Source organism: Taudactylus pleione, unplaced genomic scaffold (genome assembly GCF_031769625.1).
Source record: "Taudactylus pleione unplaced genomic scaffold, aTauple2 ptg000209l, whole genome shotgun sequence".
NCBI lineage: Eukaryota > Metazoa > Chordata > Amphibia > Anura > Myobatrachidae > Taudactylus > Taudactylus pleione.
The window spans coordinates 1,212,842-1,239,225 of NW_028284611.1; the positions used below are offsets into that span (position 1 = coordinate 1,212,842).

The 26,384-nt window shown below is 47.0% G+C and overlaps 1 protein-coding gene across 2 annotated transcripts in view; it reads left to right on the forward strand.

Annotated features, from left to right (window-relative positions):
* LOC148517803 (transmembrane protease serine 9-like) overlaps positions 1-26,384 on the forward strand; it is a 267,334-nt gene that overhangs the window by 149,850 nt on the left and 91,100 nt on the right. For both annotated transcript variants that reach the window (XM_088478151.1, XM_088478152.1), the window contains exon 8: positions 25,702-25,870. In XM_088478151.1, the coding sequence (XP_088334277.1) occupies positions 25,702-25,870 (169 nt within the window). The remainder of the gene's footprint in view (positions 1-25,701; positions 25,871-26,384) is intronic.

The following is a 26,384-nucleotide window of genomic DNA, read 5'->3' on the forward strand; positions in this document are numbered from 1 at the left end:
ATTGCTGCTGCTACCTCTTTTCCTCCTTTGGTTTTCCCAGCTGGCACCTTGCTGATAACAGCTGCTGGGAAATAACTATTTCCAGCAGCGAGAATATAAATATGAACACCATATACAAAGCTACTCCAAACCATTAGACAACTACAGCCTGGCCAAAAATGTTGACAATGACACTACTATTGGTTTTCACAAAGTCTCCTGCTTTAGTTTATATGGCAATTTTCATATACTCCAGAATGTCATGAAGATTGATCAGATGAATTGCAATTAATTGCAAAGTCCCTCTTTGTCATGACAATGAACTTAGGGCCTAATTCAGACCCGCTCGCAAGCGCTCGCAAGCAGGTCGATGTTGGCCCAGTGCACATGAGGGAGCCGGCTCTGTCGTGCGCATGCACGAGAGCCGGATAGCGATGGCCAAGCCGTCGCTATGGGTCTCGCTACAAAGGGGGCGTGCTGTCGATGGTGAGTGACAGCACGCCCCCTTTGGTGGGCAGGCCGGGGGCGTGTCTGCCCAGACGGAGTGATGTCAGTGGGAGTGCTTTTGGCTCTGATAGAGCCAAAAGCACTCTTGGGCTTGCGGCAACGAGACCCTACCGCAAGAGTCTCGTTGCAAGCCCAATGGATGCGATGGTCTTGACCATCATGACCATCTTTTTGGCCGCTCGCTATAGCTGTGGGTGGACAGCTATGCAAGCGGCCCGGAGGCCGCTCTAAATAAAGAGAAGGACGGCTCTGAATCAGGGCCTTAATCCCAAAAACAATATTTCCACTGCATTTCAGCCCTGCCACAAAAGGACCAGCTGACATCATGTCAGTGATTCTCTCATTAACACAGGTGAGATGTTGATGAGGGCATGGCTGGAGATCACTATGTCATGCTGATTGAGTTAGAATAACAGACTGGAAGCTTTAAAAGGAGGGTGGTGCTAGAAATCATTGTTCTTCCTCTGTTAACCATGGTTACCTGCAAGGAAACACATGCAGTCTGTTACATGTCCCGCTGCTGCTCTCTGCCTGACAGGCTCTCAGTCGCTATCCTAGCTACCTGGACTCTGGCTGCTACATGCAGCTACTCACCTGTTGGTAGTCTCGTTACCTGACCTCAGCCTTATAGACCAATCGCATGAGACATCTTCCTTCATTAGGGATTCTGGTCAGTTGCTGCTTGCTGGTGATATTACAAAGTTCATGCACATGTGTGTACCAGCTCCTCGTGTCCAGTGTGTATCTACAGTCTCTGCCACACTTCAGCGTCTGTGTGGATTTCCTGCAAGTAACACCATAGCAGTGTCTGCTGCACTTTTGTGTCTGTGTGGACTTTCAATTTAATACATCAGAACTCTAGGTTGAAACCAACCAAGTTCACATTCAGCATTGACATTATTCTCATCTGCATCCTGTGTAGCTGGCCTGCCTCAACCAAGTTCACATTCAGCATTAACATTATTACCATCTGCATCCTGTGTAGCTGGCCTGTCTCAACCAAGTTCACATTCAGCATTGACATTATTCCCATCAGCATCCTGTGTAGCTGGCCTGCCTCAACCAGGTTCACATTCAGCATTAACATTATTCCCATCTGCATCCTGTGTAGCTGGCCTGCCTCAACCAAGTTCACATTCAGCATTAACATTATTCCCATCTGGCCTGCCTCAACCAAGTTCACATTCAGCATTAACATTATTCCCATCTGCATCCTGCGTAGCTGGCCTGTCTCAACCAAGTTCACATTCAGCATTGACATTATTCCCATCTGCATACTGCGTAGCTGGCCTGCCTCAACCAGGTTCACATTCAGCATTAATATTATTCCCATCTGCATCCTGCGTAGCTGGCCTGCCTCAACCAAGTTCACATTCAGCATTGACATTATTCCCATCTGCATCCTGCGTAGCTGGCCTGCCTCAACCAAGTTCACATTCAGCATTAACATTATTCCCATCTGCATCCTGTGTAGCTGGCCTGCCTCAACCAAGTTCACATTCAGCATTAACACTATTCCCATATGCATCCTGTGTAGCTTGCCTGCCTCAACCAAGTTCACATTCAGCATTAACATTATTCCCATCTGCATGCTGCGTAGCTGGCCTGCCTCAACCAAGTTCACATTCAGCAATAACATTATTCCCATCTGCATCCAGCGTAGCTGGCCTGTCTCAACCAAGTTCACATTCAGCATTGACATTATTCCCATCTGCATCCTCCGTAGCTGGCCTGTCTCAACCAAGTTCACATTCAGCATTGACAATATTTCCATCTGCATCCTGTGTAGCTGGCCCGCCTCAACCAGGTTCACATTCAGCATTAACATTACTCCAATCTGCATCCTGCGTAGCTGGCCTGCCTCAACCAAGTTCACATTCAGCATTGACATTATTCCCATCTGCATCCTGCGTAGCTGGCCTGTCTCAACCAAGTTCACATTCAGCATTAACATTATTCCCATCTGCATCCTGCGTAGCTGGCCTGTCTCAACCAAGTTCACATTCAGCATTGACATTATTCCCATCTGCATCCTCCGTAGCTGGCCTGTCTCAACCAAGTTCACATTCAGCATTGACAATATTTCCATCTGCATCCTGTGTAGCTGGCCCGCCTCAACCAGGTTCACATTCAGCATTAACATTACTCCAATCTGCATTGTGCGTAGCTGGCCTGCCATAACCAAGTTCACATTCAGCATTGACATTATTCCCATCTGCATCCTGCGTAGCTGGCCTGTCTCAACCAAGTTCACATTCAGCATTAACATTATTCCCATCTGCATCCTGCGTAGCTGGCCTGTCTCAACCAAGTTCACATTCAGCATTGACATTATTCCCATCTGCATACTTCGTAGCTGGCCTGCCTCAACCAAGTTCACATTCAGCATTGACATTATTCCCATCTGCATCCTGTGTAGCTGGCCTGCCTCAACCAAGTTCACATTCAGCATTAACATTATTCCCATCTTGCCTGCCTCAACCAAGTTCACATTCAGCATTGACATTATTCCCATCTGCATCCTGTGTAGCTGGCCTGTCTCAACCAAGTTCACATTCAGCATTGACATTATTCCAATCTGCATCCTGTGTAGCTGGCCTGTCTCAACCAAGTTCACATTCAGCATTGACATTATTCCCATCTGCATCCTGTGTAGCTAGCCTGCCTCAACCAAGTTCACATTCAGCATTGACATTATTCCCATCTGCATCCTGTGTAGCTGGCCTGCCTCAACCATGTTCACATTCAGCATTGACATTATTCCCATCTGCATCCTGTGTAGCTGGCCGGCCTCAACCAGGTTCACATTCAGCATTGACATTATTCCCATCTGCATCCTGTGTAGCTGGCCTGTCTCAACCAGGTTCACATTCATCATTAACATTATTCCAATCTGCATCCTGTGTAGCTGGCCTGCCATAACCAAATTCACATTCAGCATTGACATTATTCCCTTCTGCATACTGTGTAGCTGGCCTGCCATAAGCAAGTTCACATTCAGCATTGACATTATTCCCATCTGCATCCTGTGTAGCTGGCCTGCCTCAACCAAGTTCACATTCAGCATTGACATTATTCCCATCTGCATCCTGTGTAGCTGGCCTGTCTCAACCAAGTTCACATTCAGCATTGACATTATTCCCATCTGCATCCTGCGTAGCTGGCCTGCCTCAAACAAGTTCACATTCAGCATTGACATTATTCCCATCTGAATCCTGCGTAGCTGGCCTGCCTCAACCAAGTTCACATTCAGCATTGACATTATTCCCATCTGCATCCAGTGTAGCTGGCCTGTCTCAACCAGGTTTACAATCAGCATTGACATTATTCCCATCTGCATCCTGTGTAGCTGGCCTGCCTCTACCAGGTTCACATTCAGCATTGACATTATTCCCATCTGCATCCAGTGTAGCTGGCCTGTCTCAACCAAGTGCACATTCAGCATTGACATTATTCCCATCTGCATCCTGCGTAGCTGGCCTGCCTCAACCAAGTTCACATTCAGCATTGACATTATTCCCATCTGCATCCTGTGTAGCTGGCCTGCCTCAACCAAGTTCATATTCAGCATTGACATTATTCCCATCTGCATCCTGTGTAGCTGGCCTGTCTCAACCAAGTTCACATTCAGCATTAACATTATTCCCATCTGCATCCTGCGTAGCTGGCCTGCCATAACCAAGTTCACATTCAGCATTGACATTATTCCCATCTGCATACTGTGAAGCTGGCCTGCCATAACCAAGTTCACATTCAGCTTTGACATTATTCCCATCTGCATCCTGTGTAGCTGGCCTGCCTCAACCAAGTTCACATTCAGCATTGACATTATTCCCATCTGCATACTGTGTAGCTGGCCTGTCTCAACCAAGTTCACATTCAGCATTGACATTATTCCCATCTGCATACTGTGTAGCTGGCCTGCCTCAACCAAGTTCACATTCAGCATTGACATTATTTCCATCTGCATCCTGCGTAGCTGGCCTGCCTCAACCAAGTTCACATTCAGCATTAAAATTATTCCCATCTGCATCCTGTGTAGCTGGCCTGCCTCAACCAGGTTCACAATCAGCATTGACATTATTCCCATCTGCATCCTGTGTAGCTGGCCTGTCTCAACCAAGTTCACATTCAGCATTGACATTATTCCCATCTGCATCCTGCATAGCTGGCCTGCCTCAACCAAGTTCAAATTCAGCATTAACATTATTCCCATCTGCATCCTGTGTAGCTGGCGTGCCTCAACCAAGTTCACATCCAGCATTGAGATTATTCCCATCTGCATCCTGTGTTGCTGGCCTGTCTCAACCAGGTTCACATTCAGCATTAACATTATTCCCATCTGCATCCTGTGTAGCTGGCCTGCCTCAACCAAGTTCACATTCAGCATTGACATTATTCCCATCTGCATCCTGTGTAGCTGGCCTGCCTCAACCAAGTTCACATTCAGCATTGACATTATTCCCATCTGCATCCTGTGTAGCTGGCCTGTCTCAACCAAGTTCACATTCAGCATTGACATTATTCCCATCTGCATCCTGCGTAGCTGGCCTGCCTCAACCAAGTTCACATTCAGCATTGACATTATTCCCATCTGCATCCTGCGTAGCTGGCCTGTCTCAACCAAGTTCACATTCAGCATTGACATTATTCCCATCTGCATCCTGTGTAGCTGGCCTGTCTCAACCAAGTTCACATTCAGCATTGACATTATTCCCATCTGCATCCTGTGTAGCTGGCCTGTCTCAACCAAGTTCACATTCAGAATTGACATTATTCCCATCTGCATCCTGTGAAGCTGGCCTGCCTCAACCAAGTTCACATTCAGCATTGACATTATTCCCATCTGCATCCAATGTAGCTGGCCTGTCCCAACCAAGTTCTCATTCAGCATTGACATTATTCCCATCTGCATCCTGTGTAGCTGGCCTGTCTCAACCAAGTTCTTATTCAGCATTGGCATTATTCCCATCTGCATCCTGCGTAGCTGGCCTGCCTCAACCAAGTTCACATTCAGCATTGACATTATTCCCATCTGCATCCTGCGTAGCTGGCCTGCCTCAACCAAGTTCACATTCAGCATTGACATTATTCCCATCTGCATCCAGTGTAGCTGGCCTGTCTCAACCAAGTTCACATTCAGCATTGACATTATTCCCATCTGCATCCTGCGTAGCTGGCCTGCCTCAACCAAGTTCACATTCAGCATTGACATTATTCCCATCTGCATCCTGTGTAGCTGGCCGGCCTCAACCAGGTTCACATTCAGCATTAACATTATTCCCATCTGCATCCTGCGTAGCTGGCCTGCCTCAACCAAGTTCACATTCAGCATTGACATTATTCCCATCTGCATCCAGTGTAGCTGGCCTGTCTCAACCAAGTGCACATTCAGCATTAACATTATTCCCATCTGCATCCTGTGTAGCTGGCCTGCCTCAACCAAGATCACATTCAGCATTGACATTATTCCCATCTGCATCCTGTGTAGCTGGCCTGTCTCAAACAAGTTCACATTCAGCATTGACATTTTTCCCATCTGCATCCTGTGTAGCTGGCCTGTCTCAACCAAGTTCACATTCAGCATTGACATTATTCCCATCTGCATCCTGTGTAGCTGGCCTGTCTTAACCAAGTTCACATTCAGCATTGACATTATTCCCATCTGCATCCTGTGTAGCTGGCCTGTCTCAACCAAGTTCACATTCAGCATTGACATTATTCCCATCTGCATCCAGTGTAGCTGGCCTGTCTCAACCAAGTTCACATTCAGCATTGACATTATTCCCATCTGCATCCTGCGTAGCTGGCCTGCCTCAACCAAGTTCACATTCAGCATTGACATTATTCCCATCTGCATCCAGTGTAGCTGGCCTGTCTCAACCAAGTGCACATTCAGCATTAACATTATTCCCATCTGCATCCTGTGTAGCTGGCCTGCCTCAACCAAGTTCACATTCAGCATTGACATTATTCCCATCTGCATCCTGTGTAGCTGGCCTGTCTCAAACAAGTTCACATTCAGCATTGACATTTTTCCCATCTGCATCCTGTGTAGCTGGCCTGTCTCAACCAAGTTCACATTCAGCATTGACATTATTCCCATCTGCATCCTGTGTAGCTGGCCTGTCTCAACCAAGTTCACATTCAGCATTGACATTATTCCCATCTGCATCCTGTGTAGCTGGCCTGTCTCAACCAAGTTCACATTCAGCATTGACATTATTCCCATCTGCATCCTGTGTAGCTGGCCTGTCTCTACCAAGTTCACATTCAGCATTGACATTATTCCCATCTGCATCCTGTGTAGCTGGCCGGCCTCAACCAGGTTCACATTCAGCATTGACATTATTCCCATCTGCATCCTGCGTAGCTGGCCTGCCTCAACCAAGTTCACATTCAGCATTGACATTATTCCCATCTGCATCCTGTGTAGCTGGCCTGTCTCAACCAAGTTCACATTCAGCATTGACATTATTCCCATCTGCATCCTGTGTAGCTGGCCTGTCTCAACCAAGTTCACATTCAGCATTGACATTATTCCCATCTGCATCCTGTGTAGCTGGCCGGCCTCAACCAGGTTCACATTCAGCATTGACATTATTCCCATCTGCATCCTGCGTAGCTGGCCTGCCTCAACCAAGTTCACATTCAGCATTGACATTATTCCCATCTGCATCCAGTGTAGCTGGCCTGTCTCAACCAAGTGCACATTCAGCATTAACATTATTCCCATCTGCATCCTGTGTAGCTGGCCTGCCTCAACCAAGTTCACATTCAGCATTGACATTATTCCCATCTGCATCCTGTGTAGCTGGCCTGTCCCAAACAAGTTCACATTCAGCATTGACATTTTTCCCATCTGCATCCTGTGTAGCTGGCCTGTCTCAACCAAGTTCACATTCAGCATTGACATTATTCCCATCTGCATCCTGTGTAGCTGGCCTGTCTCAACCAAGTTCACATTCAGCATTGACATTATTCCCATCTGCATCCTGTGTAGCTGGCCTGTCTCAACCAAGTTCACATTCAGCATTGACATTATTCCCATCTGCATCCTGTGTAGCTGGCCGGCCTCAACCAGGTTCACATTCAGCATTGACATTATTCCCATCTGCATCCTGCGTAGCTGGCCTGTCTCAACCAGGTTCACATTCAGCATTAACATTATTCCCATCTGCATCCTGCGTAGCTGGCCTGCCATAACCAAGTTCACATTCAGCATTGACATTATTCCCATCTGCATCCTGCGTAGCTGGCCTGCCTCAACCAAGTTCACATTCAGCATTGACATTATTCCCATCTGCATCCAGTGTAGCTGGCCTGTCTCAACCAAGTGCACATTCAGCATTAACATTATTCCCATCTGCATCCTGTGTAGCTGGCCTGCCTCAACCAAGTTCACATTCAGCATTGACATTATTCCCATCTGCATCCTGCGTAGCTGGCCTGTCTCAACCAAGTTCACATTCAGCATTAACATTATTCCCATCTGCATACTGTGTAGCTGGCCGGCCTCAACCAGGTTCACATTCAGCATTGACATTATTCCCATCTGCATCCTGCGTAGCTGGCCTGTCTCAACCAGGTTCACATTCAGCATTAACATTATTCCCATCTGCATCCTGCGTAGCTGGCCTGTCATAACCAAGTTCACATTCAGCATTGACATTATTCCCATCTACATCCTGCGTAGCTGGCCTGTCTCAAACAAGTTCACATTCAGCATTGACATTTTTCCCATCTGCATCCTGCGTAGCTGGCCTGTCTCAACCAAGTTCACATTCAGCATTGACATTATTCCCATCTGCATCCTGTGTAGCTGGCCTGTCTCAACCAAGTTCACATTCAGCATTGACATTATTCCCATCTGCATCCTGTGTAGCTGGCCTGTCTCAACCAAGTTCACATTCAGCATTGACATTATTCCCATCTTCATCCTGTGTAGCTGGCCGGCCTCAACCAGGTTCACATTCAGCATTGACATTATTCCCATCTGCATCCTGCGTAGCTGGCCTGTCTCAACCAAGTGCACATTCAGCATTAACATTATTCCCATCTGCATCCTGTGTAGCTGGCCTGCCTCAACCAAGTTCACATTCAGCATTGACATTATTCCCATCTGCATCCTGTGTAGCTGTCCTGTCTCAAACAAGTTCACATTCAGCATTGACATTTTTCCCATCTGCATCCTGTGTAGCTGGCCTGTCTCAACCAAGTTCACATTCAGCATTGACATTATTCCCATCTGCATCCTGTGTAGCTGGCCTGTCTCAACCAAGTTCACATTCAGCATTGACATTATTCCCATCTGCATCCTGTGTAGCTGGCCTGTCTCAACCAAGTTCAAATTCAGCATTGACATTATTCCCATCTGCATCCTGTGTAGCTGGCCGGCCTCAACCAGGTTCACATTCAGCATTAACATTATTCCCATCTGCATCCTGCGTAGCTGGCCTGCCTCAACCAAGTTCACATTCAGCATTGACATTATTCCCATCTGCATCCAGTGTAGCTGGCCTGTCTCAACCAAGTGCACATTCAGCATTAACATTATTCCCATCTGCATCCTGTGTAGCTGGCCTGCCTCAACCAAGTTCACATTCAGCATTGACATTATTCCCATCTGCATCCTGTGTAGCTGGCCTGTCTCAAACAAGTTCACATTCAGCATTGACATTTTTCCCATCTGCATCCTGTGTAGCTGGCCTGTCTCAACCAAGTTCACATTCAGCATTGACATTATTCCCATCTGCATCCTGTGTAGCTGGCCTGTCTCAACCAAGTTCACATTCAGCATTGACATTATTCCCATCTGCATCCTGTGTAGCTGGCCTGTCTCAACCAAGTTCACATTCAGCATTGACATTATTCCCATCTGCATCCAGTGTAGCTGGCCTGTCTCAACCAAGTTCACATTCAGCATTGACATTATTCCCATCTGCATCCTGCGTAGCTGGCCTGCCTCAACCAAGTTCACATTCAGCATTGACATTATTCCCATCTGCATCCAGTGTAGCTGGCCTGTCTCAACCAAGTGCACATTCAGCATTAACATTATTCCCATCTGCATCCTGTGTAGCTGGCCTGCCTCAACCAAGTTCACATTCAGCATTGACATTATTCCCATCTGCATCCTGTGTAGCTGGCCTGTCTCAAACAAGTTCACATTCAGCATTGACATTTTTCCCATCTGCATCCTGTGTAGCTGGCCTGTCTCAACCAAGTTCACATTCAGCATTGACATTATTCCCATCTGCATCCTGTGTAGCTGGCCTGTCTCAACCAAGTTCACATTCAGCATTGACATTATTCCCATCTGCATCCTGTGTAGCTGGCCTGTCTCAACCAAGTTCACATTCAGCATTGACATTATTCCCATCTGCATCCTGTGTAGCTGGCCTGTCTCAACCAAGTTCACATTCAGCATTGACATTATTCCCATCTGCATCCTGTGTAGCTGGCCGGCCTCAACCAGGTTCACATTCAGCATTGACATTATTCCCATCTGCATCCTGCGTAGCTGGCCTGCCTCAACCAAGTTCACATTCAGCATTGACATTATTCCCATCTGCATCCTGTGTAGCTGGCCTGTCTCAACCAAGTTCACATTCAGCATTGACATTATTCCCATCTGCATCCTGTGTAGCTGGCCTGTCTCAACCAAGTTCACATTCAGCATTGACATTATTCCCATCTGCATCCTGTGTAGCTGGCCGGCCTCAACCAGGTTCACATTCAGCATTGACATTATTCCCATCTGCATCCTGCGTAGCTGGCCTGTCTCAACCAAGTTCACATTCAGCATTGACATTATTCCCATCTGCATCCAGTGTAGCTGGCCTGTCTCAACCAAGTGCACATTCAGCATTAACATTATTCCCATCTGCATCCTGTGTAGCTGGCCTGCCTCAACCAAGTTCACATTCAGCATTGACATTATTCCCATCTGCATCCTGTGTAGCTGGCCTGTCTCAAACAAGTTCACATTCAGCATTGACATTTTTCCCATCTGCATCCTGTGTAGCTGGCCTGTCTCAACCAAGTTCACATTCAGCATTGACATTATTCCCATCTGCATCCTGTGTAGCTGGCCTGTCTCAACCAAGTTCACATTCAGCATTGACATTATTCCCATCTGCATCCTGTGTAGCTGGCCTGTCTCAACCAAGTTCACATTCAGCATTGACATTATTCCCATCTGCATCCTGTGTAGCTGGCCGGCCTCAACCAGGTTCACATTCAGCATTGACATTATTCCCATCTGCATCCTGCGTAGCTGGCCTGCCTCAACCAAGTTCACATTCAGCATTGACATTATTCCCATCTGCATCCAGTGTAGCTGGCCTGTCTCAACCAAGTGCACATTCAGCATTAACATTATTCCCATCTGCATCCTGTGTAGCTGGCCTGCCTCAACCAAGTTCACATTCAGCATTGACATTATTCCCATCTGCATCCTGTGTAGCTGGCCTGTCCCAAACAAGTTCACATTCAGCATTGACATTTTTCCCATCTGCATCCTGTGTAGCTGGCCTGTCTCAACCAAGTTCACATTCAGCATTGACATTATTCCCATCTGCATCCTGTGTAGCTGGCCTGTCTCAACCAAGTTCACATTCAGCATTGACATTATTCCCATCTGCATCCTGTGTAGCTGGCCTGTCTCAACCAAGTTCACATTCAGCATTGACATTATTCCCATCTGCATCCTGTGTAGCTGGCCGGCCTCAACCAGGTTCACATTCAGCATTGACATTATTCCCATCTGCATCCTGCGTAGCTGGCCTGTCTCAACCAGGTTCACATTCAGCATTAACATTATTCCCATCTGCATCCTGCGTAGCTGGCCTGCCATAACCAAGTTCACATTCAGCATTGACATTATTCCCATCTGCATCCTGCGTAGCTGGCCTGCCTCAACCAAGTTCACATTCAGCATTGACATTATTCCCATCTGCATCCAGTGTAGCTGGCCTGTCTCAACCAAGTGCACATTCAGCATTAACATTATTCCCATCTGCATCCTGTGTAGCTGGCCTGCCTCAACCAAGTTCACATTCAGCATTGACATTATTCCCATCTGCATCCTGCGTAGCTGGCCTGTCTCAACCAAGTTCACATTCAGCATTAACATTATTCCCATCTGCATCCTGTGTAGCTGGCCGGCCTCAACCAGGTTCACATTCAGCATTGACATTATTCCCATCTGCATCCTGCGTAGCTGGCCTGTCTCAACCAGGTTCACATTCAGCATTAACATTATTCCCATCTGCATCCTGCGTAGCTGGCCTGCCATAACCAAGTTCACATTCAGCATTGACATTATTCCCATCTACATCCTGCGTAGCTGGCCTGTCTCAAACAAGTTCACATTCAGCATTGACATTTTTCCCATCTGCATCCTGTGTAGCTGGCCTGTCTCAACCAAGTTCACATTCAGCATTGACATTATTCCCATCTGCATCCTGTGTAGCTGGCCTGTCTCAACCAAGTTCACATTCAGCATTGACATTATTCCCATCTGCATCCTGTGTAGCTGGCCTGTCTCAACCAAGTTCACATTCAGCATTGACATTATTCCCATCTTCATCCTGTGTAGCTGGCCGGCCTCAACCAGGTTCACATTCAGCATTGACATTATTCCCATCTGCATCCTGCGTAGCTGGCCTGTCTCAACCAAGTGCACATTCAGCATTAACATTATTCCCATCTGCATCCTGTGTAGCTGGCCTGCCTCAACCAAGTTCACATTCAGCATTGACATTATTCCCATCTGCATCCTGTGTAGCTGGCCTGTCTCAAACAAGTTCACATTCAGCATTGACATTTTTCCCATCTGCATCCTGTGTAGCTGGCCTGTCTCAACCAAGTTCACATTCAGCATTGACATTATTCCCATCTGCATCCTGTGTAGCTGGCCTGTCTCAACCAAGTTCACATTCAGCATTGACATTATTCCCATCTGCATCCTGTGTAGCTGGCCTGTCTCAACCAAGTTCACATTCAGCATTGACATTATTCCCATCTGCATCCTGTGTAGCTGGCCGGCCTCAACCAGGTTCACATTCAGCATTGACATTATTCCCATCTGCATCCTGCGTAGCTGGCCTGCCTCAACCAAGTTCACATTCAGCATTGACATTATTCCCATCTGCATCCAGTGTAGCTGGCCTGTCTCAACCAAGTGCACATTCAGCATTAACATTATTCCCATCTGCATCCTGTGTAGCTGGCCTGCCTCAACCAAGTTCACATTCAGCATTGACATTATTCCCATCTGCATCCTGTGTAGCTGGCCTGTCTCAAACAAGTTCACATTCAGCATTGACATTTTTCCCATCTGCATCCTGTGTAGCTGGCCTGTCTCAACCAAGTTCACATTCAGCATTGACATTATTCCCATCTGCATCCTGTGTAGCTGGCCTGTCTCAACCAAGTTCACATTCAGCATTGACATTATTCCCATCTGCATCCTGTGTAGCTGGCCTGTCTCAACCAAGTTCACATTCAGCATTGACATTATTCCCATCTGCATCCTGTGTAGCTGGCCGGCCTCAACCAGGTTCACATTCAGCATTGACATTATTCCCATCTGCATCCTGCGTAGCTGGCCTGCCTCAACCAAGTTCACATTCAGCATTGACATTATTCCCATCTGCATCCAGTGTAGCTGGCCTGTCTCAACCAAGTGCACATTCAGCATTTACATTATTCCCATCTGCATCCTGTGTAGCTGGCCTGCCTCAACCAAGTTCACATTCAGCATTGACATTATTCCCATCTGCATCCTGTGTAGCTGGCCTGTCCCAAACAAGTTCACATTCAGCATTGACATTTTTCCCATCTGCATCCTGTGTAGCTGGCCTGTCTCAACCAAGTTCACATTCAGCATTGACATTATTCCCATCTGCATCCTGTGTAGCTGGCCTGTCTCAACCAAGTTCACATTCAGCATTGACATTATTCCCATCTGCATCCTGTGTAGCTGGCCTGTCTCAACCAAGTTCACATTCAGCATTGACATTATTCCCATCTGCATCCTGTGTAGCTGGCCGGCCTCAACCAGGTTCACATTCAGCATTGACATTATTCCCATCTGCATCCTGCGTAGCTGTCCTCTCTCAACCAGGTTCACATTCAGCATTAACATTATTCCCATCTGCATCCTGCGTAGCTGGCCTGCCATAACCAAGTTCACATTCAGCATTGACATTATTCCCATCTGCATCCTGCGTAGCTGGCCTGCCTCAACCAAGTTCACATTCAGCATTGACATTATTCCCATCTGCATCCAGTGTAGCTGGCCTGTCTCAACCAAGTGCACATTCAGCATTAACATTATTCCCATCTGCATCCTGTGTAGCTGGCCTGCCTCAACCAAGTTCACATTCAGCATTGACATTATTCCCATCTGCATCCTGCGTAGCTGGCCTGTCTCAACCAAGTTCACATTCAGCATTAACATTATTCCCATCTGCATCCTGTGTAGCTGGCCGGCCTCAACCAGGTTCACATTCAGCATTGACATTATTCCCATCTGCATCCTGCGTAGCTGGCCTGTCTCAACCAGGTTCACATTCAGCATTAACATTATTCCCATCTGCATCCTGCGTAGCTGGCCTGCCATAACCAAGTTCACATTCAGCATTGACATTATTCCCATCTACATCCTGCGTAGCTGGCCTGTCTCAAACAAGTTCACATTCAGCATTGACATTTTTCCCATCTGCATCCTGTGCAGCTGGCCTGTCTCAACCAAGTTCACATTCAGCATTGACATTATTCCCATCTGCATCCTGTGTAGCTGGCCTGTCTCAACCAAGTTCACATTCAGCATTGACATTATTCCCATCTGCATCCTGTGTAGCTGGCCTGTCTCAACCAAGTTCACATTCAGCATTGACATTATTCCCATCTTCATCCTGTGTAGCTGGCCGGCCTCAACCAGGTTCACATTCAGCATTGACATTATTCCCATCTGCATCCTGCGTAGCTGGCCTGTCTCAACCCGGTTCACATTCAGCATTAACATTATTCCCATCTGCATCCTGCGTAGCTGGCCTGCCATAACCAAGTTCACATTCAGCATTGACATTATTCCCATCTACATCCTGCGTAGCTGGCCTGCCTCAACCAAGTTCACATTCAGCATTAACATTATTCCCATCTGCATCCTGTGTAGCTGGCCTGCCTCAACCAAGTTCACATCCAGCATTGAGATTATTCCCATCTGCATCCTGTGTAGCTGGCCTGCCTCAACCAGGTTCACATTCAGCATTAACATTATTCCCATCTGCATCCTGTGTAGCTGGCCTGCCTCAACCAAGTTCACATTCAGCATTAACATTATTCCCATCTGCATCCTGCGTAGCTGGCCTGCCTCAACCAGGTTCACATTCAGCATTGACATTATTCCCATCTGCATACTGTGTAGCTGGCCTGCCTCAACCAAGTTCACATTCAGCATTAACATTATTCCCATCTGCAACCTGTGTAGCTGGCCAGCCTCAACCAAGTTCACATCCAGCATTGAGATTATTCCCATCTGCATCCTGTGTAGCAGGCCTGTCTCAACCAAGTTCACATTCAGCATTAACATTATACCCATCTGCATCCTGCGTTGCTGGCTTGCCTCAACCAAGTTCACATTCAGCATTAACATTATTCCCATCTGCATCCTGCGTAGCTGGCCTGCCTCAACCAAGTTCACATCCAGCATTGAGATTATTCGCATCTGCATCCTGTGTAGCTGGCCTGCCTCAACCAAGTTCACATTCAGCATTACCATTATTCCCATCTGCATCCTGTGTAGCTGGCCTGCCTCAACCAAGTTCACATTCAGCATTGACATTATTCCCATCTGCATCCTGTGTAGCTGGCCTGCCTCAACCAGGTTCACATTCAGCATTAACATTATTCCCATCTGCATCCTGCGTAGCTGGCCTGCCTCAACCAGGTTCATATACAGCATTCACATTATTCCCATCTGCATCCTGTGTAGCTGGCCTGCCTCAACCAAGTTCACATCCAGCATTGACATTATTCCCATCTGCATCCAGTGTAGCTGGCCTGCCTCAACCAGGTTCACATTCAGCATTAACATTATTCCCATCTGCATCCTTTGTAGCTGGCCTGCCTCAGCCAAGTTCACATCCAGCATTGACATTATTCCCATCTGCATCCTGTGTAGCTGGCCTGCCTCAACCAAGTTCACATTCAGCATTGACATTATTCCCATCTGGATCCTGTGTAGCTGGCCTGCTTCAACCAAGTTCACATTCAGCACTGACATTATTCCCATCTGCATCCTGCGTAGCTGGCCTGTCTCAACCAAGTTCACATCCAGCATTATCATTATTCCCATCTGCATCCTGTGTAGCTGGCCTGCCTCAACCAAGTTCACATCCAGCATTGAGATTATTCCCATCTGCATCCTGTGTAGCTGGCCTGTCTCAACCAAGTTCACATTCAGCATTGACATTATTCCCATCTGCATCCTGTGTAGCTGGCCTGTCTCAACCAAGTTCACATTCAGCATTGACATTATTCCCATCTGCATCCTGTGTAGCTGGCCGGCCTCAACCAGGTTCACATTCAGCATTGACATTATTCCCATCTGCATCCTGCGTAGCTGGCCTGTCTCAACCAGGTTCACATTCAGCATTAACATTATTCCCATCTGCATCCTGCGTAGCTGGCCTGCCATAACCAAGTTCACATTCAGCATTGACATTATTCCCATCTACATCCTGCGTAGCTGGCCTGCCTCAACCAAGTTCACATCCAGCATTGAGATTATTCCCATCTGCATCCTGTGTAGCTGGCCTGCCTCAACCAGGTTCACATTCAGCATTAACATTATTCCCATCTGCATCCTGTGTAGCTGGCCTGCCTCAACCAAGTTCACATTCAGCATTAACATTATTCCCATCTGCATCCTGCGTAGCTGGCCTGCCTCAACCAAGTTCACATTCAGCATTGACATTATTCCCATCTGCATACTGTGTAGCTGGCCTGCCTCAACCAAGTTCACATTCAGCATTAACATTATTCCCATCTGCAACCTGTGTAGCTGGCCAGCCTCAACCAAGTTCACATCCAGCATTGAGATTATTCCCATCTGCATCCTGTGTAGCAGGCCTGTCTCAACCAAGCTCACATTCAGCATTAACATTATACCCATCTGCATCCTGCGTAGCTGGCCTGCCTCAACCAAGTTCACATTCAGCATTAACATTATTCCCATCTGCATCCTGCGTAGCTGGCCTGCCTCAACCAAGTTCACATCCAGCATTGAGATTATTCGCATCTGCATCCTGTGTAGCTGGCCTGCCTCAACCAAGTTCACATTCAGCATTACCATTATTCCCATCTGCATCCTGTGTAGCTGGCCTGCCTCAACCAAGTTCACATTCAGCATTGACATTATTCCCATCTGCATCCTGTGTAGCTGGCCTGCCTCAACCAGGTTCACATTCAGCATTAACATTATTCCCATCTGCATCCTGCATAGCTGGCCTGCCTCAACCAGGTTCACATACAGCATTCACATTATTCCCATCTGCATCCTGTGTAGCTGGCCTGCCTCAACCAAGTTCACATCCAGCATTGACATTATTCCCATCTGCATCCAGTGTAGCTGGCCTGCCTCAACCAGGTTCACATCCAGCATTGAGATTATTCCCATCTGCATCCTGTGTAGCTGGCCTGCCTCAACCAAGTTCACATTCAGCATAACCATTATTCCCATCTGCATCCTGCGTAGCTGGCCTGCCATAACCAAGTTCACATTCAGCATTGACATTATTCCCATCTGCATACTGTGTAGCTGGCCTGCCTCAACCAAGTTCACATTCAGCATTGACATTATTCCCATCTGCATACTGCGTAGCTGGCCTGCCTCAACCAAGTTCACATCCAGCATTATCATTATTCCCATCTGCATCCTGTGTAGCTGGCATGCCTCAACCAAGTTAACATCCAGCATTGAGATTATTCCCATCTGCATCCTGTGTAGCTGGCCTTTCTCAACCAAGTTCAAATTCAGCATTAACATTATTCCCATCTGCATCCTGTGTAGCTGGCATGCCTCAACCAAGTTCACATCCAGCATTGAGATTATTCCCATCTGCATCCTGTGTAGCTGGCATGTCTCAACCAGGTTTACATTCAGCATTGACATTATTCCCATCTGCATCCTGCGTAGCTGGCCTGCCTCAACTAAGTTCACATTCAGCATTGACATTATTCCCATCTGCATCCAGCATAGCTGGCCTGTCTCAACCAGGTTTACATTCAGCATTGACATTATACCATCTGCATCCTGCGTAGCTGGCCTGCCTCAACCAAGTTCACATTCAGCATTGACATTATTCCCATCTGCATCCTGTGTAGCTGGCCTGCCTCAACCAAGTTCACATTCAGCATTAACATTATTCCCATCTGCATCCTGCGTAGCTGGCCTGCCATAACCAAGTTCACATTCAGCATTGACATTATTCCCATCTGCATCCTGTGTAGCTGGCCTGCCTCAACCAAGTTCACATTCAGCATTACCATTATTCCCATCTGCATCCTGTGTAGCTGGCCTGCCTCAACCAAGTTCACATTCAGCATTGACATTATTCCCATCTGCATCCTGTGTATCTAGCCTGCCTCAACCAGGTTCACATTCAGCATTAACATTATTCCCATCTGCATCCTGCATAGCTGGCCTGCCTCAACCAGGTTCACATTCAGCATTCACATTATTTCCATCTGCATCCTGTGTAGCTGGCCTGCCTCAACCAAGTTCACATCCAGCATTGACATTATTCCCATCTGCATCCTGTGTAGCTGGCCTGCCTCAACCAGGTTCACATTCAGCATTAACATTGTTCCCATCTGCATCCTGTGTAGCTGGCCTGCCTCAACCAAGTTCACATCCAGCATTGACATTATTCCCATCTGCTTCCTGTGTAGCTGGCCTGCCTCAACCAAGTTCACATTCAGCTTTGACATTATTCCCATCTGGATCCTGTGTAGCTGGCCTGCCTCAACCAAGTTCACATTCAGCACTGACATTATTCCCATCTGCATCCTGCGTAGCTGGCCTGCCTCAACCAAGTTCACATCCAGCATTGAGATTATTCCCATCTGCATCCTGTGTAGCTGGCCTGCCTCAACCAAGTTCACATTCAGCTTTAACATTATTCCCATCTGCATCCTGTGTAGCTGGCCTGCCTCAACCAAGTTCACATCCAGCATTGAGATTATTCCCATCTGCATCCTGTGTAGCTGGCCTGCCTCAACCAAGTACACTTTCAGCATTAACATTATTCCCATCTGCATACTGTGTAGCTGGCCTGCCGTAACCAAGTTCACATTCAGCATTGACATTATTCCTATCTACATCCTGCGTAGCTGGCCTGCCTCAACCAAGTTCACATTCAGCATTGACATTATTCCCATCTGCATCCTGTGTAGCTGGCCTACCTCAACCAAGTTAACATTCAGCATTGACATTATTCCCATCTGCATCCTGCGTAGCTGGCCTGCCTCAACCAAGTTCACATTCAGCATTGACATTATTCCCATCTGCATCCTGCGTAGCTGGCCTGCCTCAACCAAGTTCACATTCAGCATTGACATTATTCCCATCTGCATCCTGCGTAGCTGGCCTGCCTCAACCAAGTTCACATTCAGCATTAACATTATTCCCATCTGCATCCTGTGTAGCTGGCCTGCCTCAACCAAGTTCACATCCAGCATTGACATTATTCCCATCTGCTTCCTGTGTAGCTGGCCTGCCTCAACCAAGTTCACATTCAGCATTGACATTATTCCCATCTGGATCCTGTGTAGCTGGCCTGCCTCAACCAAGTTCACATTCAGCACTGACATTATTCCCATCTGCATCCTGCGTAGCTGGCCTGTCTCAACCAAGTTCACATCCAGCATTAACATTATTCCCATCTGCATCCTGTGTAGCTGGCCTGCCTCAACCAAGTTCACATCCAGCATTGAAATTATTCCCATCTGCATCCTGTGTAGCTGGCCTGCCTCAACCAAGTTCACATTCAGCTTTAACATTATTCCCATCTGCATCCTGTGTAGCTGGCCTGCCTCAACCAAGTTCACATCCAGCATTGAGATTATTCTCATCTGCATCCTGTGTAGCTGGCCTGCCTCAACCAAGTACACTTTCAGCATTAACATTATTCCCATCTGCATACTGTGTAGCTGGCCTGCCGTAACCAAGTTCACATTCAGCATTGACATTATTCCCATCTACATCCTGCGTAGCTGGCATGCCTCAACCAAGTTCACATTCAGCATTGACATTATTCCCATCTGCATCCTGTGTAGCTGGCCTACCTCAACCAAGTTCACATTCAGCATTGACATTATTCCCATCTGCATCCTGTGTAGCTGGCCTGCCCCTACCAAGTTCGCATTCAGCATTGACATTATTCCCATCTGCATCCTGTGTAGCTGGCCTACCTCAACCAAGTTCACATCCAGCATTGAGATTATTCTCATCTGCATCCTGTGTAGCTGGCCTGCCTCAACCAAGTACACTTTCAGCATTAACATTATTCCCATCTGCATACTGTGTAGCTGGCCTGCCGTAACCAAGTTCACATCCAGCATTGACATTATTCCCATCTGCATCCTGTGTAGCTGGCCTACCTCAACCAAGTTCACATCCAGCATTGAGATTATTCTCATCTGCATCCTGTGTAGCTGGCCTGCCTCAACCAAGTACACTTTCAGCATTAACATTATTCCCATCTGCATACTGTGTAGCTGGCCTGCCGTAACCAAGTTCACATCCAGCATTGAGATTATTCCCATCTGCATCCTGTGTAGCTGGCCTGCCTCAACCAAGTTCACATTCAGCTTTAACATTATTCCCATCTGCATCCTGTGTAGCTGGCCTGCCTCAACCAAGTTCACATCCAGCATTGAGATTATTCTCATCTGCATCCTGTGTAGCTGGCCTGCCTCAACCAAATTCACATTCAGCATTGACATTATTCCCATCTGCATACTGCGTAGCTGGCCTGCCTCAACCAAGTTCACATTCAGCATTAACATTATTCCCATCTGCATCCTGTGTAGCTGGCCTGCCTCAACCAAGTTCACATTCAGCATTAACATTATTCCCATCTGCATCCTGTGTAGCTGGCCTGCCTCAACCAAGTTCACATTCAGCATTAACATTATTCCCATCTGCATCCTGTGTAGCTGGCCTGCCTCAACCAAGTTCACATTCAGCATTAACATTATTCCCATCTGCTTCCTGTGTAGCTGGCCTGCCTCAACCAAGTTCACATCCAGCATTGAGATTATTCCCATCTGCATCCTGTGTAGCTGGCCTGCCTCAACCAAGTACACATTCAGCATTAACATTATTCCCATCTGCATCCTGTGTAGCTGGCCTGCCTCAACCCAGTTCACATTCAGCATTAACATTATTCCCATCTGCATCCTGCGTAGCTGGCCTGTCTCAACCAGGTTTACATTCAGCATTGACATTATTCCCATCTGCATCCTGTGTAGCTGGCCTGCCTCTACAAGGTTCACATTCAGTATTGACATTATTCCCATCTGCATCCTGTGTAGCTGGCCTGCCATAACCAAGTTCACATTCAGCATTGACATTATTCCCATCTGCATCCTGCGTAGCTGGCCTGCTTCAACCAAGTTCACATTCAGCATTAACATTATTCCCATCTGCATCCTGCGTAGCTGGCCGGCCTCAACCAGGTTCACATTCAGCATTGACATTATTCCCATCTGCATCCTGCGTAGCTGGCCTGTCTCAACCAGGTTCACATTCAGCATTAACATTATTCCCATCTGCATCCTGCGTAGCTGGCCTGCCATAACCAAGTTCACATTCAGCATTGACATTATTCCCATCTGCATCCTTCGTAGCTGGCCTGCCACAACCAAGTTCACATTCAGCATTAACATTATTCCCATCTGCATCCTGTGTAGCTGGCCTGCCTCAACCAAGTTCACATCCAGCATTGAGATTATTCCCATCTGCATCCTGTGTAGCTGGCCTGCCTCAACCAAGTTCACATTCAGCATTGACATTATTCCCATCTGCATCCTGTGTAGCTGGCCTGCCTCAACCAAGTTCACATTCAGCATTAACATTATTCCCATCTGCATCCTGTGTAGCCGGCCTGCCTCAACCAAGTTCACATTCAGCATTAACATTATTCCCATCTGCATCCTGTGTAGCTGGCCTGCCTCAACCAAGTTCACATCCAGCATTGAGATTATTCCCATCTGCATCCTGTGTAGCTGGCCTGCCTCAACCAAGTTCACATTCAGCATTGACATTATTCCCATCTGCATCCTGTGTAGCTGGCCTGCCTCAACCAAGTTCACATTCAGCATTAACATTATTCCCATCTGCATCCTGTGTAGCCGGCCTGCCTCAACCAGGTTCACATTCAGCATTAACATTATTCCCATCTGCATCCTGTGTAGCTGGCCTGCCTCAACCAAGTTCACATTCAGCATTGACATTATTCCCATCTGCATCCTGCATAGCTGGCCTGCCTCAACCAAGTTCACATTCAGCATTGACATTATTCCCATCTGCATCCTGTGTAGCTGGCCTGTCTCATCAAAGTTCACATTCAGCATTAACATTATTCCCATAAGCATCCTGCGTAGCTGGCCTGCCATAACCAAGTTCACATTCAGCATTGACATTATTCACATCTGCATCCTGCGTAGCTGGCCTGTCTCAACCAAGTTCACATTCAGCATGGACATTATTCCCATCTGCATCCTGTGTAGCTGGCCTGTCTCAACCAAGTTCGCATTCAGCATTGAGATGATTCCCATCTGCATCCTGTGTAGCTGGCCTGTCTCAACCAAGTTCGCATTCAGCATTGACATTATTCCCATCTGCATACTGTGTAGCTGGCCTGTCTCAACCAAGTTCGCATTCAGCATTGAGATGATTCCCATCTGCATCCTGTGTAGCTGGCCTGCCTCAACCAAGTACACATTCAGCATTAACATTATTCCCATCTGCATACTGTGTAGCTGGCCTGCCATAACCAAGTTCACATTCAGCATTGACATTATTCCCATCTGCATCCTGTGTAGCTGGCCTGCCTCAACCAAGTTCACATTCAGCATTGACATTATTCCCATCTGCATCCTGTGTAGCTGGCCTGCCTCAACCAAGTTCACATTCAGCATTGACATTATTCCCATCTGCATCCTGCGTAGCTGGCCTGCCTCAACCAAGTTCACATTCAGCATTGACATTATTCCCATCTGCATCCTGTGTAGCTGGCCTGCCTCAACCAAGTTCACATTCAGCTTTGACATTATTCCCATCTGCATCCTGTGTAGCTGGCCTGTCTCATCCAAGTTCACATTCAGCATTAACATTATTCCCATCTGCATCCTGCATAGCTGGCCTTCCATAACCAAGTTCACATTCAGCATTGACATTATTCCCATCTGCATACTGTGTAGCTGGCCTGCCATAACCAAGTTCACATTCAGCATTGACATTATTCCCATCTGCATCCTGCGTAGCTGGCCTGCCTCAACCAAGTTCACATTCAGCATTGACATTATTCCCATCTGCATCCTGTGTAGCTGGCCTGTCTCAACCAAGTTCGCATTCAGCATTGACATTATTCCCATCTGCATACTGTGTAGCTGGCCAGTCTCAACCAAGTTCGCATTCAGCATTAATATTATTCCCATCTGCATCCTGTGTAGCTGGCCTGCCCCAACCAAGTTCGCTTTCAGCATTGACATTATTCCCATCTGCATCCTGTGTAGCTGGCCTGCCTCAACCAAGTTCACATTCAGCATTGACATTATTCCCATCTGCATACTGCGTAGCTGGCCTGCCTCAACCAAGTTCACATTCAGCATTAACATTATTCCCATCTGCATCCTGCGTAGCTGGCCTGCCTCAACCAAGTTCACATTCAGCATTAACATTATTCCCATCTGCATCCTGCGTAGCTGGCCTGCATCAACCAAGTTCACATTCAGCATTAACATTATTCCCATCTGCATCCTGTGTAGCTGGCCTGCCTCAACCAAGTTCACATCCTGCATTGAGATTATTCCCATCTGCATCCTGTGTAGCTGGCCTGCCTCAACCAGGTTCACATTCAGCATTAACATTATTCCCATCTGCATCCTGTGTAGCTGGCCTGCCTCAACCAAGTTCACATTCAGCATTAACATTATTCCCATCTGCATCCTGCGTAGCTTGCCTGCCTCCACCAGGTTCACATTCAGCATTGACATTATTCCCATCTGCATACTGTGTAGCTGGCCTGCCTCAACCAAGTTCACATTCAGCATTACCATTATTCCCATCTGCATCCTGTGTAGCTGGCCTGCCTCAACCAGGTTCACATTCAGCATTAACATTATTCCCATCTGCATCCTGTGTAGCTGGCCTGCCTCAACCAAGTTCACATTCAGCACTGACCTTATTCCCATCTGGATCCTGTGTAGCTGGCCTGCCTCAACCAAGTTCACATTCAGCATTGACATTATTCCCATCTGCATCCTGCATACCTGGCCTGCCTCAACCAAGTTCACATCCAGCATTAACATTATTCCCATCTGCATCCAATGTAGCTGGCCGGCCTCAACCAAGTTCACATTCAGCATTAACATTATTCCCATCTGCATCCTGTGTAGCTGGCCTGCCTCAACCAGGTTCACATTCAGCATTAACATTATTCCCATCTGCATCCTGTGTAGCTGGCCTGCCTCAACCAAGTTCACATCCAGCATTGAGATTATTCCCATCTGCATCCTGCGTAGCTGGCCTGCCTCAACCAAGTTCACATTCAGCATTAACATTATTCCCATCTGCATCCTGTGTAGCTGGCCTGCCTCAACCAAGTTCACAACCAGCATTGAGATTATTCCTATCTGCATCCTGTGTAGCTGGCCTGCCTCAACCAAGTTCACAACCAGCATTGAGATTATTCCTATCTGCATCCTGTGTAGCTGGCCTGCCTCAACCAAGTACACATTCAGCATTAACATTATTCCCATCTGCATCCTGCGTAGCTGGCCTGCCTCAACCAAGTTCACATTCAGCATTAACATTATTCCCATCTGCATCCTGTGTAGCTGGCCTGTCTCAACCATGTTCACATTCAGCATTGACATTATTCCCATCTGCATCCTGTGTAGCTGGCCTGCCTCTACCAGGTTCACATTCAGCATTAACATTATTCCCATCTGCATCCTGTGTAGCTGGCCTGCCTCAACCAGGTTCACATTCAGCATTGACATTATTCCCATCTGCATCCTGTGTAGCTGGCCTGCCTCAACCAAGTTCACATTCAGCATTAACATTATTCCCATCTGCATCCTGTGTAGCTGGCCTGTCTCAACCATGTTCACATTCAGCATTGACATTATTCCCATCTGCATCCTGTGTAGCTGGCCTGCCTCTACCAGGTTCACATTCAGCATTAACATTATTCCCATCTGCATCCTGTGTAGCTGGCCTGCCTCAACCAGGTTCACATTCAGCATTAACATTATTCCCATCTGCATCCTGTGTAGCTGGCCTGCCTTAACCAAGTTCACATTCAGGATTGACATTATTCCCATCTGCATCCTGCGTAGCTGGCCTGCCTCAACCAAGTTCACATTCAGCATTAACATTATTCCCATCTGCATCCTGCGTAGCTGGCCTGCCTCAACCAAGTTCACATTCAGCATTAACATTATTCCCATCTGCATCCTGTGTAGCTGGCCTGCCTCAGCCAAGTTCACATCCAGCATTGACATTATTCCACTTCTGAAAACTCTCACTTAAATTTACCCCATGGCATCTATCCCATGACTTTGGCTCTTCAGTGTATGACAAACCTTATTTTAGATAGTATATATTTCCATGTCATGCATTATAAAATTAAATATATTATATAATTTAACACACAACACTCCATGAGAATCATAGCTTGTCTTGAATGGTCCACAAGGGGCAGCTGTCAGAGACACATGGCTAAAGGCTGATGGTGGATTTAGAAAGCACCTGTGATAAAAGTTAGTACAGGACTAGTAAGAAATAAAGTGGATCAATGATAATGGCTGGATATTTATTAGCATAGCTGTATAATCCTCTGTTTTTTTCTTCTACTTACTTGATTTCTGTTACTACTGCGAAACCTGTAACTGCAACAACCACGCCAACAGCCCCAGTGTGTGGCTCCTCATCCTTCCCTGGCCGGATAGTTGGGGGCACAGATGTTGTGGACGGTGACTGGCCCTGGCAGATCAGCCTGCAGTATGGGGGGTCACATATATGTGGAGGGTCCCTGATCTCTGACCAGTGGGTTCTGACGGCTGCTCACTGCTTCACAAAGTGAGTATAATAACTGCGTGCTTGTGTTCTTGTAGTACATACACTTGTCTCTGTACCTCCACTATTACCCACAGAGCATTATAGCAGCGGCTGTGTGTCTTTATCAAACGTAGATATAATAAGGAGCCTGATTCAGTGGTGATATTTGCACAGTTGAGCATTTATTTGCTAACCCTGGCTCACCTGTACTATATGTGGGTTACTTGAAATTAAGAGGTACAATATTCTACACTCCTCCCATGTTGCCATCAATCTACTCAGTGCCTTCACCCAAGCCTGGTAATATATTGGTAACCCACCAGGGGTTGGCTTCACCTTTCCTTTCATTTCTATTCAATATCCTAATATTCAATATCCCAAATAAGGTGACACTAATACCCTTTTAATACTTGCATCTAAGTCCGGTTTTCGCACGTAAACGCGCATCGACCCGGGATTTAGTTTAATGTGAAAGTAAACAACCCAGGACGAAGATCCAGGTTCGGTTTGGGCTGAGACCCAGAGAAATTGCCAG